General features: G+C 40.8%; 1 protein-coding gene and 3 non-coding genes across 4 annotated transcripts; 2 read left to right on the top strand and 2 right to left on the bottom strand.

Annotated features, from left to right (window-relative positions):
• Positions 1–469: 469 nt before the first annotated feature.
• On the bottom strand, positions 470–551 carry TRNAS-UGA (transfer RNA serine (anticodon UGA)). The gene has a single exon. It is a non-coding gene; the product is annotated as a tRNA-Ser (tRNA).
• A 5,195-nt stretch (positions 552–5,746) lies between these two features.
• On the bottom strand, positions 5,747–5,828 carry TRNAS-AGA (transfer RNA serine (anticodon AGA)). The gene has a single exon. It is a non-coding gene; the product is annotated as a tRNA-Ser (tRNA).
• A 1,157-nt stretch (positions 5,829–6,985) lies between these two features.
• Positions 6,986–7,261, top strand: LOC149301099 (small integral membrane protein 12-B). Its single transcript, XM_089484431.1, has one exon. It carries the CDS (start codon positions 6,986–6,988, stop codon positions 7,259–7,261), a length of 276 nt encoding a protein of 91 aa, XP_089340557.1.
• A 6,248-nt stretch (positions 7,262–13,509) lies between these two features.
• LOC149301098 (small nucleolar RNA SNORA35) lies at positions 13,510–13,639 on the top strand. Its single transcript, XR_016272255.1, has one exon. It is a non-coding gene; the product is annotated as a small nucleolar RNA SNORA35 (small nucleolar RNA).
• Positions 13,640–16,423: the final 2,784 nt, after the last annotated feature.

Below are 16,423 nucleotides of genomic sequence, written 5' to 3'. Positions count from 1 at the left end.
AGTAGTTAATTATTATGGCGTTCTTCTTTCATTCCACTCTGTCTCGTAAAAGCTAATAAATGGTACCATTACAGCTCTCATACAGTAAAGGAAAGCAAATTTGAGAAAATCTTCCAATCAGTGTGTCCATGTACAATTCAGCTAGTACTATGTCATATAAATAACACAGTGGCTGGACAACATTATACAATGCTAGTCCTGGTTAGTATAGTGGCAGGAATCCCCGCCGGGTGGCTATGTTTCTATATTTTGCTATTTATTTTGCTTATATTTGAATTACACAATACTGGTGTATAAGCACAAGAAGAAGGTTTGCTAGAAGTTGATCTAAGAATAGGACAACAACGTATCCGGGATCAGATATTGCTTGTACGCTTTTGTAGTCAATTTTACAAAACGCTAAACAACAGCCTAGTCACAACATGTTATAATAATGCTGGTATCGGCTCCTTCTAAGAGTGAAAACCCCCGTAGTCAGCAGGATTTGAACCTGCGCGGGGAAACCCCAATGGATTTCAAGTCCATCGCCTTAACCACTCGGCCACGACTACACGCTAACATGCTGTTGGAAGGAGCCTTTGTGTTCCAATATTTTTACTTTCGCACTGAACATGCAGAGATTAAAAATTTACCGTTACTATGTTGCTCAATTTCTTTCCATCAAATTCAAAAGCATTTGAATGAACTTGCAGCATCCAAACGTTAATTCTGTTTTGTGCTACTTTACATATTGTGCATTCTAGAAAGTTTGATTTCCGCTCATTTACAGCTATCCGTTGCGAACATTTGTAGTAAAAGATGGATTTCAGAGAAATTAGAACATGAACATGTTAAGGATTTCAAGCTGGATTATTTTGTGTCCATGTCTATTTGAGGCATGGTAGTCATATGTATTTAGAACTTCAACAAAATTGGCTGAAGAATTAGCTTTTGCAAGTCAATATGGGCTGCGTCCATAGAGAGTGCTAAAATGACAGAACCTTTGTTGTTGTTACGGTGGTATGGCTGAATCGGCCAACAATGCCAGCTACTGCTCGTTGAACTGTTGAAAGGGCGGGCCGTGGACAGTAGGAGTTCTCTTTGGACTATGCCACGTTTGCCTCAACACAGAAGGCCGGTTAGCTCAGTTGGTTAGAGCGTGGCGCCAAGGTCGCGGGTTCGATCCCAGTTGCTATCCTTATTAGCACAGCCTGAAATCTTAACGTGTTCATAAGCTGTTCCAGCATACAAACCTTGCCTCACAAAAGTTTTGTATGTGGCTAAGGTAAGTCAATGATGAAGGTTTTAGAACTTTTGAGAACAGATGCAGTAAGACAGTCATTGTTATAGTGGTTAGAATCCCCGCCTCTCATGCAGTAGAGACAGTGGTTCAAATTCCCAATGGGGAGGCCTTACTTTACTATTTATGATTGTTCTGCTGGGTTTACACCTTTACAAATTAAACCCTCATGCCAATTGCAAGAGTAAACCCCTTACTCTGCGCTGTCCACCTCTGAATCCGTTGAGGGGTGCTAGCATTACATAAGTCTCAATAAATCGTCAAGGATGCATTTACTTTAATGTGCAATAAAGGGAGGCCTGACTTTACTAGTTTTGATTGTTCTGCTGGATTTACACTTTTACAAATTAAACCCTCGTGCCAATTGCAAGAGTAAACGCTTTACTCTGTGCTGTCCACCTCTGAATCCGTTGAGGGGGTGCTAGCATTACAAAAGTCTCAATAAATCGTCAAGGATGCATTTACTTTAGTGTGTGATAAAGTCATTATGTTGGTTGGCAAGGAGAATGCTGCTCTCATAATACCCGGTTTAGTACTGCGTAAGCATACATTTTAGAACTTTTAGATATACTAACTCTTGGATATATTCTACTCAGTGCCAAAGTATATATATATACAGTTAACAATCCTACAAACGTTCAAAGCACTAATTATACTATAGATCTGGAAATGCACCATTGTAGGCAGGTTTAATAGCCGTGACATAGCGATTATGACTTACCATGTGCAGGACGTTCAGTGGCATGAGCCAGGCTAGTCTACGCAAGGGGATGCTAATGTCTGAGCGCTCAATCCCTATCCATTGCTTTTGCGGTAGGTTAAGGAAATATTCCAAGCCTCTAAGCAGGTGGCAGGCTCCTGAATAGGTGCGCGAGTAGGAATAAGGCTGCTTTGGATTTGGGAAGTATTAGGGTGTGAAATTTGATCTGGGATTTTCTTTTGTCCCAGATAAATCATAACAATACATATATATATATATATATATATATATATATAGTGTTTGAAAACAAATAAAGAAAGTTAATTCTTCCTTTCCACTAGATGGAGAGGCTGGCCCAAGACTGCAGGTCTTCTTGCAGTGTAGCCAATATTGGAAGGAAGTTAAGCTGATGACACTTCACACAGACAGGTGAAGTGAATAACACTGATCAACTTATTATCACGGCACCTGTCAGTGGGTGGGATATATTTGGTAGCAAGTAAACAATTTGTCCTCAAAGCTGATGTGTTAGAAGCAGGAAGAATGGGAAAACGTAAGGATCTGAGCAACATTGACAAGAGCCAGGTTGTGATGGCTAGACGACTGGGTGAGAGCATCTCCAAAACTGCAGCTCTTGCCGGGTGTTCCCAGTCTGCAGTGGTCAGTGCCTATCAAAAGTGGTCCAAGGAAGGAAAAGCGGTGAACCGGCGACAGGGTCATGGGTGGACAAGGCACATTGATGCACATGGGGGTTAAGGCTGGCCAGTGTGGTCAAATCCAACGGACGAGCTACTGTAGCTCAATTTGCTGAAAGAAAGTTAATGCTGGTTCTGATAGAAAGGTGTCAGAACACACAGTGCATGGCAGGTTGTTCTGTGTAGGGCTGCAGTTCAGTCAGGGTGCCCATGCTGACCCCTGTCCACTGCCGAAAGCTCCTACAATGGGCACATGAGCATAAGACCTGGACCGTGGAGCAATGCAAGAAGGTAGCCTAGTCTGATGAATCACATTTTCTTTTACATCACGTGAATGGCCAGGTGCATGTGCGTTGCTTACCTGGACAACCCATGGCACCAGAATGCCCTATGTGAAGAAGGCAAGCCGGTGGAGACAGTGTGATGTTTTGGACAATGTTCTGCTGGGAAACCTTGGGTCCTGCCATTCATGTAGATGTTACTTTGACATGTACCACCTACCTGGGCATTTTTGCAGACCATGTACACCCTTTCATGGACACTATATTTCCTGATGGCATTGGCCTCTTTCAGGAGAATAATGCGCCCTGCCACAAAGTAAAAAGGGATCTGGCCTGGTTTGAGGAACACAACAACGAGTTCAACGTGTTGACTCGGCCTCCAAATTCTCCAGATTTCAATCCAATCGAGCATCTGTGGGATGTGCTGGACAAACAAGTCTGATCCATGGAGGCCCCACCTCGCAACTTACAGGACTTAAAGGATTTGCTGTAAACGTCTTGGTGCCAGATACCACAGCACACCATCAGAGGTCTAGTAGCGTCCATGCCTCGATGGGGCAGGGCTGTTTTGGTGGCAAAAGGGGGACCTACACAATAATAGGCAGGTGGTCATAATGTTATGGCTATTTGGTTTATGTGTCTCATGTGAGCACCAAGTGTGTGTCAAGAAGCCCGCCATCATGCCAGATCTATAGTAAACATATAGTAAGTCGCCTCAGCATTCAATGAATTTTTTTTCCAATCCTAGTAGCTCTCCTTTCGATGGGGCAGGGCTGTTTTGGTGGCAAAAGTGGCAGGTGGTCATAATGTTATGGCTAATTGGTTAATGTGTCTCATGTGAGCACCGACTGTGTCTCAAGAAGCCTGGCATCATGTCAGATCTATAGTAAACATTTGGCCAACGTTGTGTATTGTAGAGTGAGTGAATGGAAAGAGAAAGAAAAAGAACCCCAAAAAATACCAGTCGCAATACCAGCTTACCCCAGAGCCATCCACACCCCTGTGCTCCATAAGTTTATATTTTACTGCTGCTTCTCGTGTTTCCTGTTTTTCTTCTCAAAGTGAAAGAAAATTTGAAAAAATCTTCTAATCAGTGTGTTCAGCTAGTACTATGTCACATAAACAACAAAGTGGCTGGACTATGGTCTGGTGGGCAAGGTTATGTGACTGAATCGTGCTATCATGAGTCTCCCTGCCTGAGACAAATCCTGTTTGGTCAATGTAAGTGTGAGCATGGATGTGTATGTATAAGTGAGTGAGCATGAATGTGTGTGTGCATGTGCGAGTAAGTGGTATAATATGGAGTGCGGTGTAAGTGGAAGTATGTGTGTTAGAACGATTGTATGCGTGCGTGTTAGTGAGCATGAATGAGTCAGTATGACGGCAGTGGGGCCTCCCACCGACGCCACAGGATCGCCCGCTTACATCAGTGGGCAATGCTGGCCGGGAAGGCACCTGGTAGCCGGAGCGCGGAAGTTTCCTGGTATGCTCCTTACTCTGCACTGTCCACCTCTAAATCCGTTGCCAAGTGCTAGCATTACTTAAGTTTCAATAAATTGTCACGGATGCATTTATTATAGTCAGGGCCGGCCCGACAATGGAGCGGAGTGGGGCAACCGCTCCAGGCGGCACTTTTGAAGCCCTTTTTTTTTCAAAGCCGAGAAGAGAGAGAGGGGTTCCGAGTGGTTTTATCTTACCAAGTTGTCAGTACCCGCTCGGCGCCCCCAGGGCCGGCCCAAGGCAAAATGCCGCCTCTCTCTCTCTCCTCTGTGAGCCCTCTAGCTCGGTCTCCGTGCCGGCTTGTAATGTTGAGCGCCGGAAGATGACGTCATTTCCGGTGCTCAGCATTACAAGCCGGCACCGAGACCGAGCAGGGAGACTCGCCGCAGGACAGCTGAAAGGTAAGTGGGGGGGGGGGGGTTGTTGGGAGAGGAAGGGTAGATAATGGGGGGGGGCGGCAGGGAGAGCAAGGGTAGATAATGGGGGGGTGGCGGCATTTTAAACTTCGCCCCAGGCGTCATTTATGGTGCTTAGAAAAAAAGCGCTGCTGTCATAATACCCACTTTGGTACTACACAGTCATAACTTTTAGAACGATTAGATATATTAACTAAAATATACACAGTTAACAGGCCTCCAAACACTAATTATATGAAATCACCTGTCTGTGGAATAGAAAATGCACCATAGTCAGCAGGATTAAATGCTACCCAGGGAGACCTCAGAGTATTGCTAGAACATTGAAATAGCCACACAATCATAACTACCTATGCTGGGGGTTTGGTAATGTTGCTGTGGCTTGTATGTCTGCACTTTTCATGAGCTGGGTCAAGCCAGACAGTAAGGCTCAATCACCGCCACAACACACTTTACAGTGATGAGTGCATTAAAAATAGCCTATTCATATAATGATTGAATTAGCACAGGGAAATCAGCACTGATGTTTTGTCTACTTGGCCACAGTTTACACGTCATTGGCCAGCAAAACTATATACGTTCCAGTAATTCGGTATATATTGTATTTATTTATAAAAACGTCTTTAGTCAGTAAAACGCTGACATCACAGTGACAATGTGACATCATAGTGCTTCCCCCTTTGCATATATATGGCAGGTTTACCTGTATATTCTTTTATATGCAGAAGAAAATGTTTAAAAAACATGTTTGAAAAACCTCAATAAAAATTTTCAAAAAATTGTTTGAAGGCAGTGTGTGATATTATTTCAGTAACAACATAAAATGAAAGACAGCTGTGTTTTTACAGAATTATAAATCGGGTCAAAAGTGAGACCGTAGTCGGCAGGATTCGAACCTGCGCGGGGAGACCCCAATGGATTTCTAGTCCATCGCCTTAACCACTCGGCCACGACTACGCATAAGTAAACCCCTTTCTGCAAGTCCTGAAGACAAATTGTCGATTCGCTTTTAGCTGAAACTAATATAGAAAGTGAACACACGTTCTATTGTTATTTATTTTCTTTAATAGGTAGTAAATGTATAAATATGTAATCACAGTTATAACAATGGAAAACATAATTGTTGCCTCTACATGTTTTACCAAGACTGACCGCTAGGTGGCCACAGCGCCTATGCGGGAAGAAGTAGTAGTAGTGTCGTCTCTTGATGGACAAATACCTCGGCCATTGAAAAGCTTTATAAGCACAGTCAGGGCCAATGAAATACGCTCATCAGCAGTCTGAACGTGACCAGGAAGTGGATGCGGTTTGGTGAGTGGTCTTCATGAGCCCAATGTCACTGAGGTAGGAGAGTGTGCGATAAAGCCATGTGCTTATACTGATCTGCTCACATGAAGCGGTAACTGTGTATTTGTAGGTACAAATTATAAATGTGGGTAACCCTGCACAGACCAGCTGGGAAACGGGGCATGTGGTTGACTGACTAGCTTGCGACCTGCTCAGTCCTTACAGAGACATGTAAGAGTATAATTTTACTTGCACTGGGATATGTCTGTCTTTCCAAATTACATTCTTCCCGAAGAAATGAAATCCATAGTGACTGTATATTGATTTTCTACTGGTACTACAATACAGCGCTGCGAAAAATGCTGGCGCTATGTAACAGTAAATAAGCCGCGTGCATTGTCACGTGTTGTATGTATTGATATACTGTGCACGCAAGTGCATGGAGCTTCAAGAGGAAAACGCACGACACATTGTATTCTGTATAAAACAGGGACTGTGATCCCTTTGGAAACTTCCCCAAATCCTCTATTTAATCATATAAGATTTGTGTAGGTTAATTTGTAAAGAAATAGTTTCCACCCAAATTCATGCCATGGACTGATTTAATACAGGGAAGAAAATAACTATGGACATATTTTTTTTTATATTCTAAATAACTAGTGGTGACCTTGTAAAGCAGGGCTTTATATTCATATATATAGATCCAGATGTGGTAGGCTTGCATCTGGTAATCACATTTTCTTAATGTTTTAGGCTCTTTGGAAAATTACCCAACGTCGTTAAAGTGCATTACTCTGGTGGTCCATTTCTACATCCAGCCAGGTACCATGTGGCCCGTGATATGGACAGCAGCCAGGACATATGCTCCATATATCACATTTCCTGTGGCACTTGTAGTGGGTACAATTGGATACCATATGGAGTGGTTCATTCGTGACACCCCAGCACAAGTAGCAGAAGAACAGAGTATTTTGGAGCGAAGGGAAGAGAGAACACTTCAAGAAGCTGTTGGGAAGGATCTTACCCAAGTCATTAGTTTGAAGGAGAAGTTGGAGTTTACTCCTAAAGCTGTCCTCAATCGCAACCGTCAGGAGAAGAGCTAATAGGAGCAGTTCCCTGACTTGATTGTATGTGTAGCACAGAATACATTTTTAACATGGAATCTCTCTATATAGCCACATCAGGGGAGCAGTCATGGGAACACCAACACTTGAGTGGACTTGAAGGTCTCAACAGAACCTTACAAAGTAACTATCGTGTGTAGTAAATTTAACTAGTATATATGGAACCGGATGAATGTTCTGTGCTCCAAACTATTTTAGTAGCTCATGCTGGATCTGCTGTATGTTTTTAAGACCATAAAGTATGATGAATAAAGTCTTAAAAAATTGTTCATAATCACATCCAAACTATACATGTTTTCAGCAAGGCACTGTGATTGCTAAGCAATTTATTTTTTCCTGTGTATTTATCCTGCTCTAAATAAACATGGACTAATGAGAAATGGATCCAGATGTAGCTCTTTATTTAGAGGATGCATAGAGAGATGTTTGAAGATTTGAATAACTTGAGACATTTGACTAATTGGTTAATTCTAATATCAAGTAATTGGCTTTTATATTTATATATTTCCTGTCATGAGGTGTGTCACAATAGACCAGACTTTTAATATAGGAAACTCAAACGGTTTGACCAATTTAGGCGAATACGTACTATTTTCCCAAAATCAATTTTTTTACAGTAGTATACACTAAATAAACTGTATTTTTTTTTAATTTTGAAAAAAAAACTTGTGTAAAATAAGCACCTTGTGCATGATGGGAAAAGGTATCTTGTTGATTGGTTCAGGCAGCCTTTGTAAGATTTGGGTAAGGATAAGGGAGAGGAAATCCATTAGATAATCATTGCAATGCTTCTGATATCGCTTTCAATAAAGTGAACCTTTTAAATGAAATGCCTCTAAAACAATGACACGGATCAACAAATGGGCAATAGATGGATGCTGTAAATTAAAGTTGTGACTGCAGTAATTTCCATTCAACTCAAAAGGCAGGTATTTTATTCCATAATGATGCGTTTTGGATATTGGGTATCTATGGAACATATTCTATTTGTTTTCTACCAGGTCTCTTTTTACTGTTAACACAGAGCATTTTCAGACAGTTTTGTTACCAAAAATAGCTGGGGTTTTGTAGACTTGCTGCAGCTCTCCCCTGAGCTAGTACTGGATTGAGTACTGGCTTGTGGTGAATATCCCATACATACATATTAGCAGACTGCTTCTGGGCAGGTACAGTGATCAAATCCATAGAGTTGCATGCTAAAAAAAATAAAATAAGTTAGCTATCATAGATTTAAAGTGCATAGAATAGCTGGACTGTACCCTGAATTACATATCACAGCTGGTATGATTATATACAATTTAGTACACTACGAAGAATTTTTCTTTTTTGTGAATTGAATTGTGGGATAAGATCATGTGTTGAAAACAAATCAGCATCTACTTTTTTACATTTTTTTGACATATATAAGACATTTACCGATGTTTACTCCTTCGATAAAGGAACTTTTGTCCTCTCTGGTAAACTCACCTTGCATAACGTTGATTAGCCACCCTTGTAATGCTATTACTAAAAGAGGATCCAACACTGCTTGATAGATCACCTTTTTGTTGGATCTGATGCTGGAGGAGCTGTTAAACCTATGATCCCCCGGCAATCACCTGTGCCAACCTGTAGCATGCATGCAGCATAGGGGTTTACCCAGACCTTTTGTGTGACCTAATAATCATTCATGTAAGTGAGTAAGAATTAGTTAGAATAAAAAAATATTTTACTTACATAATATATAAACCCATTTTTAGAATTAAAGGCTTCAGAACAATGTGATACACTTATAACCAGAAAACCCCTAGAAGGGGGTGAAAGAAGGCCTTGGCGACAAAGACAGATTGTCTCCCTCTTAAAGGGACAGTTAAAATGATGTACAAATGATGCACTTAGTGTGCTTTCAACTTGTTTTGCGTGCAAAAAATCCCGTGTATTGTACCCTTGAAACAATCGTATTGTTTAATCTACCTTTAGGAGCAGTTTATATGTTACATACTTATTTTTTTTTTTCAAATAGTGTAAAACTTTGGCGAAAACATTTACTTGTTAGGAACTATTTTACGTCTGCAAATCACCACCTTACTTTTTGTGTCCTTTTTATAGCAAGTGCTGCATAATTATTAACACCCTATTCTCTCTTCTTCTGAAGTGCCAGTATGTTACAGGTTTCATCAAGGTGGATTAAAAGCACAGGTGCCTCTTCCAATCAGGACAAAATGAAGGCTACCACAGTTGTACATTCAGGAAGGTAACAATTTATTTTAAGAGCTGGCTGAGGAACAAGGTACTATGCATAGTAGTAGATATTCTATTTTCCATCACATCCTCTTACTGATTTTGCAGCATCATTTATTAAAAAATGATTTGTGGTGTGACATGGGGACATTATGTGAAATTAATGTTTACTTAAAACTAGGGCGAATTCCATGCATAGGGTAGAAATGCATAGAATAAAAAAAAACAGGAAAAATTAAATATTATTAAGAAAAATGAAATAACATTTATTAGGAGTTAAGCACTGGAGTAAAAAATGTATCACAGGTCCTCAAAAGTATCTCAAGCGAAACTGCACAGAGGACAGAGCAACAAAAGAGAAATAGTTTTTTAAAGTGCCTGTTTGCCCTACCACCTAGGGTCACTACTCCCAAATTTATTAAAATATGTTACATAGTGTAATATCTAAAGGATAGACGAGGCCCTCTTGAACATGGAAAAAAAAGAAAAAAATTCATGTGGGTTATGACTGTAATCAGGAGATGCTGCTGAACATAAATTGGGTCATTGTTCAATATAGAAGAAATTTTAACCAAAAATGGATGAGATAAGAGCCTTACTTGTCCTGTACAAAACAATTTATAATTTGTGCATGTTCATCAAATATGAAAAAGCTGAATCGTTATTTAACAAAATTATTGACAAAAAAATTCTGGTCCTTAGATTATGAAAATCCTGCGCCTGAAAGTGTAAAATTATTTAATGGGGAAGTCTTGTAGAAAGAGAAAATTCCTCGAGCATGAAATGCCTTTCTGTATACAGTAATGTAGGTGAGCATTAGCAAAAACTTGGTTTTACCTCATTTTGTTAAAATAAAATAAAATAAAATAAAAAAACCCTTTATCCTGGAGGCTGACAGTTTTGTTAGTAGTGATTTTTTTGGTTGACTTTCCTTGGGTGAGCCATTGCATTGTTCTCTACAGTCAGCGTAAGGAGACAGGGTGTTTGTGCAGTGGAAACATGCAAGCGGCTAATATGTAACTGCCTGAAAACAATATATTTTGCATGGAGAAATTTCTCGTTTCTGTTTTGGTCCATTTGTTTTTGGATAACAAATTTTGCTTCCTTCCCTTTTGGTTCAGATAAAATTCCCAGGGCTTTTTCCATTTGGAATATAAACGCATTGTCACTCACCATTACTCTGCCATGCTCTCTCACACTCTCAACTGTCTCCATACCTTCTCCGCTGACTGGTTTCGTGTCCCTGTCTCCGTGCCCGGCAGCAGTGAGGCTTAGCACACATTGCAAAAAGTTATGAGGGGGGGTGTCCCCATGGCTCAGCCTTTTTGCAGAAGTGCACACAGAGGTCATATTAATGCAGATGGATTTGTATATGATGTCATTTAGGGCTGCAATTAACGATTATTTTCATAATCGATTAGTTGGTCGATTATTTTTTCGTTTAACCCCTTGATGACAATTGCTGGTCCGGGCACGTCACCGAAAAACATGTCGTTTACGACAATTGATGTGCCAGGACCGGCACGTCTTTAAACGGGTGAAAAAATCGATCCGTGATCGATTTTTTTCACTCAAACGGTGTTGCTCTAATGCCTCGACATCGAGGCATTGAGCAACACCAAAAAAAACATTCTGCCCCCCCCCCCACGATCGCTCCTAGGGGTGAATAAAAAAGCATGTTTGAAAGACTGCACGTCTTTCAAACATGGTGGCGCCCGCCGCCGAAAAACGGGTTTAGGAAGCGATCGCGAGTCGTTTCCTTTGCTTAGCTGGTGTTGCTAAGATGCCTCAGTAGCGAGGCATCTTTGCAACACCTGTTTAGCAAAGGAAGCGACTCGCGATCGCTTCCTAAATGCTTAACTTACCTTCCCGGTACCAGCGTCTTCAAAACACACGCGGTGTTTCAAGATGGCGGCGCCCATCAAGCCGGGGGGCGGAGCCTGCTGTCATCATCGGGGGGGGTGTCATGGACATCCAGTGAATAACACCCCTAGTGGTCAGATCACTCATAAGAGTGATCATGATTTGATAAATCAAAGGCAATGTTTTCTAAACATTGCCTTTGACCAGTATTGGATCTGCCTCCCTCCTTCACTTGCTTCTAGTGAGGGAGAGAGACAGATCGGTGTGTTTTCGGATATTTCAGGTATTCTCAATAAAATATATATATATATTGATCCAAAGGCTCTTATAAGAGCCACCCATTCAATATTAACCCCTTCATTGCCATTGATCACTGCATAAACAGTGATCTTGCATAGTGGCAATTGTTTTTGGGGTTCTTTTTTTTTTTACCTTATTTTTTTCCTTTTTTTTTTTTTTTTCTTAAACTTTTTTTTTTTTTTTTTTTAGAGCCATTAACCCTTTCCTTCCCCACTATTTTTGCTGCAATTGTAACCATGCAGCGGTATACGGCTGAGGAGGCGTATGTCTTTTTGGCCACAGATTCTGAGGTCACTGATACAGCATCAGATTTTGACGTTGGTCAGTTCACAGATACATCTAGTGATGTATCTGTGGCTGTTAGGACGCCTGCCACACGTAGTTGTGGCAGTGCACCAGAGGCATGGGTAGCGCCTAATAGGTACAAGCCAGCTATCCCTCCTTTTTCTGGAATTCCTGGCATCAATATTGATGTTACAGGATTCACTCCACTGCAATTTGTGCAGGTTTTTTTGGGAGATGATGTCTTGGGAGACATTGTCGCACAAACTAACCTTTATGCCCAGCAGCACCGTGCTGCTAGCCCTAATTCTTTTTGGGCAAAACAGCCATGGACTCCCATTGACGCGCCAGAATTTCTTAAATTCTGGGCACTCACAATGTTAATGGGCATTATAAAAAAGCCCTCCATCTCCTCCTACTGGAGCACCAGCCCCATCTATAGTACCCCCATTTATGCCCAAACTATAACTAGGCAAAGGTATGAAATGATTCTTCATTTCATGCATTTTAATGACAACAGCCTGTGCCCCCCTAAGGAGCACCCCCAGTTTGATAGTCTCTACAAAATCCGCCCCGATTACCCATCTCGCTGCCAGGTTTCCAGAGGTTTATACACCTGGAAAGAATATCTGCGTGGATGAATCCCTGATGAAATATAAAGGAAGGTTGGGATTCAAGCAGTATATTCCTTCCAAGCACTCTAGGTATGGAGTGAAGGTGTATAAGCTCTGCGAGAGCGAGACAGGATATACTCTTGCCTTCCGGGTATACGAGGGTAAGGATAGCTACCTTGACCCTCCAGGTTGCCCAGAACATCTGGGCACCAGTGCCAAGATTGTTTGAGACCTAATATTCCCCCTTATGAACAAAGGCTACCACTTGTATGTAGATAACTTCTATACAAGCGTCCCTTTGTTCAAGCTGCTGTATTGTTTCGATACGGTAGCTTGCGGTACTATAAAAAAGAACCGCTTGGGTTTCCCACAACACCTGGCACGTACCCGGCTAGGAAAGGGGGAGACCTCAGCTCTACGCCAAGAGGAGCTTTTGGCATTGAAGTTCAGGGACAGAAAAGAGGTGTGCATGCTGAGTACCATCCACGATGAGAGAACCGTGGAGGTTTCTGCCCGTGGCAGAGCTGGGGTCACTAGAAAGCCAAAAAAGCAGACACTGGGCTTTTTTGCAGTTTCAGCTCCAAGTAATTTCAGGTATCTTGTACCGTGATGCACCTGGTCCCCAAGTGGTGATGGGAACCAGCAGGATTGGGGCTACCCATTTTATTTTTAAAATCCCCCCTACAGCAAAGAAACAGAATCCCCAAAAGAGATGCAGGGTATGCTACAGCAGGGGGCAAAGAAAGGACACCACATTTTACTGTCCAGATTGCCCTGGAAAACCTGCACTCTGTGTCGGTAACTGCTTCAAGTTGTATCACACAGTTTCCCATTTTTAATTTTTTTTTTGTTCCTGCTCCATTTTTGTATTTTTTTTATTTTTTATTTTTTGTTACATTTACTGTTTTTTAGCATTTATTTGCTCCACCATTTTTTAAGCGTTTTTATTTGCACTGTCAAGTGAACCCTGTGTCCATTCCGTGGCATGAGGGACCGCTTAAGGTGCTAGATCAAATCCCTTCTTGGAGATAGGCCAGGCTTTCTTGTAACCTGTCCCTACTGATAGTTGGGTACAAGCATTTTTCTTTACCCAGATGTAAAACTTCCTAGTTGAAAAACTGAATTGCTCATGTTCCAAATGTGGCCCTTTTGCCCCCAAACAATCTGACAAACACATGCATGTGGGGTATCAATGTACTCAGGAGATGTTGCTGAACACATATCGGGGTGTTGTGTGACAGCAACATATACCAGGAGCTGTAATTTCACACCTGAAGTACAAAGTGTGTGAAAAAACACCAAAAACAATTACTATCACAAACTTTGACAAGGGTTGGTGGTAGGATTAGTGCATGGAAAGGGTTAAACTATCAGCATCTAAAATACCCTGGGGTGTCTAGTTTTCAAAAATATATGGTTTGGTGGGGTAAATTTAATTTGCTGGCTTCAAAGATGCCCCAAATACCACATGGAGACAGAATTACCAGATTCAGAGAAAAATGGTTTTGAATTAGCAAAACGCTACTTGTACTTATTGCCCCATAACGTGTAGAAGAAAGCAAAAAAACATAAAAACGTTGGGTATTTCTAAACTCGGGACAAATAGTAGAATCTATTTAGCAGGTTTTTTCAGTAGTTTTTTTATGATGAATAAAAGATTTTTCAAATAAAAGTGGGAAAATGTGTTGTTTTTTTCAATTTTTCGTCATATTTTATTATTTTTATTATAGGAAATTACATCATATGAAAAAAATGGTGTCTGAAGAAAGCCCTTCTTGTCCTGAAAAAAACAATATATAACTTGTGTGGGTTTAGTAAATGGGTTTAGAGAAAATTACAGCTAAACACAAACACTGCAGAAATGATAAAACAGCCATTGTCACGAAGGGTACAAAAAATAGAATCAGCCTTGGTCACGAAGGGGTTAATCGGATAAAAAAATAAATGTAAATTTTTTGTTTATTTTAATTCATTTAAGGAACAAACTGTATGTTAAAAACAAACACCAGAATAGAAAAAAAACCCTGTATGCCTTATACCCCCTGAAATGCCACTCTGCCCTCCCCAGATCTTAGTGTTATCCATCCTCTATTTGAGGTCGGATTATAAAAGTTTGTTAAAAGTTAATATTGTACAAATCTGAATGCACAAGTCTAAACGGAGTTCACCTGAACACAAGCATCTTCTCTTTAGATTGCGAAAATAATTCCTTTTTTTCCACTAGAGGGAGATGCCATCTTTTATTATAGAAAATGAACTTCCATGAGACTTATTTTTTATTTTCATGTCTAGTTACTTCAAATACCTTATCATATTGTATTGTACTTATGGGTAAAAACTATTCACAGAACTGCGGGAAACTAGGAGCCAATAAGAAAAGATCCACTGTCAAAAATAACATGACTGACAGCAATGTCTGCAGAATGAATTTTATTGGACTAGAATTTATTTTGTGTATACAGCACTGTTTTATGCTCCAGCTGTAAATGTTTGCAGATTTAAATTTGCTAATGACCCTTCCTTCACCAAGTACTGGATTGGGTCATCACACTGAGCTGTGTGGAGGGACTCAGGCAATCAGAAGAGGCTTCTGAACTCCTCCACCATAGTAAGGGTTTCTCCTCCAGCCCCCTGTAATTAGTGGTCCAGGGCTGAGTTGTTTTTGTTTTTTTAATCGAAAGGAGACTTTGTCCTTCCAAATGGCCCACAGGACATGCAGGCCTCTGGGCAATGGTTATATACCCCCCATGGATTGTTTAGGAGAGGCCTGAATATGAACAAGCTGTTCAAAGTAGTTGTGGCTAGATCCTGACCCCTTCTCCGTTAAAGAACATTCCTTGTTTGTATATCCTTGCTTTGAGGGAATAACAGTCCTTAACCTTTACCTCTTCAGTATATTCATTGTACTTTTAAATTGTATGAGACCTAATCTTGTGTGCATACTTATCTTGTAGTGATGTGGTCTCATCTCTTATTGGTGGTACTTGTCCTGAGATCTGAAGTTGAGAAGCCCTTATATTCCAGGTTGGGCCCACTGGCTAAATATTCTTGCACCTTTGACTGCTAAGGTGTTAAGTTGCCCTGCTGGCTTATGTCGCTGAGTGAGTCATGGTAGTATGTGCCAGTCTACTGTAATTTGTTTGACCTGACCTTGTTTGTGTGGGTCAGGGTACAAACTGTTTCTATTGAATAAGATGTGTGTGACCTTGGCTCTTTGTGGTCTGGGTTTAGCATTGTGAGGAAACACTTACTGCTTGTATCTGATAAGGAATTAAATCCGATTTCTGGAGGAAGCTGCAAGCTGGAGACTCCAAAGTCTATTGTTACTGTTTGATTAGAGAGTAAATAGTCAGGAACTGCTTACAGAGTACAATGAGAGTTGGTAAATGTGGGCTAAGGTCTTAAAGTAGGGAGAGTTTGATGTATCCCTACTCAAAATAAATCTGCGATTTGATTTCTATATGCCCACTATTGTTCACTGTTATATCAGGGAGATTAGTCACAATATTATTTATTTATATGGACTACACCTAAAAGCACTAATACTCTCTTGGACTTATTCTTAAAGGTACACTTAAGCCATCATATGCACTTTAACGCATGTTATAGCTAAACGGTCCCTTTACATTTTCATGCGGTTCCTCTGGAAAGTGCATAAATCCCTAAGTAGATGTACCTCTCACCCCAAGTTACATAGCTGCCTTTTCCAAAGTGGTATACTCACAGCCAATCAGTTCTAGCACTGGCTCGGTGAGGCTTCAGTTGGAGAATTTTCCTGCCACCGATTCTCTTTACATAAAACAAAAACTGCACTTCTCACCCTAATAAAGTTGGCAACGAATATATAAACATAATATAAATG

The sequence above is a fragment of the Sceloporus occidentalis genome, unplaced genomic scaffold (assembly GCF_023333645.1).
Source record: "Sceloporus occidentalis isolate IW3139 unplaced genomic scaffold, rSceOcc1.0.p SCAF_22, whole genome shotgun sequence".
NCBI classification, from domain to species: Eukaryota; Metazoa; Chordata; class Lepidosauria; order Squamata; family Phrynosomatidae; genus Sceloporus; species Sceloporus occidentalis.
Note: the sequence above shows the minus strand (reverse complement) of the source record. Positions and strands in the feature narration are given on the sequence as shown.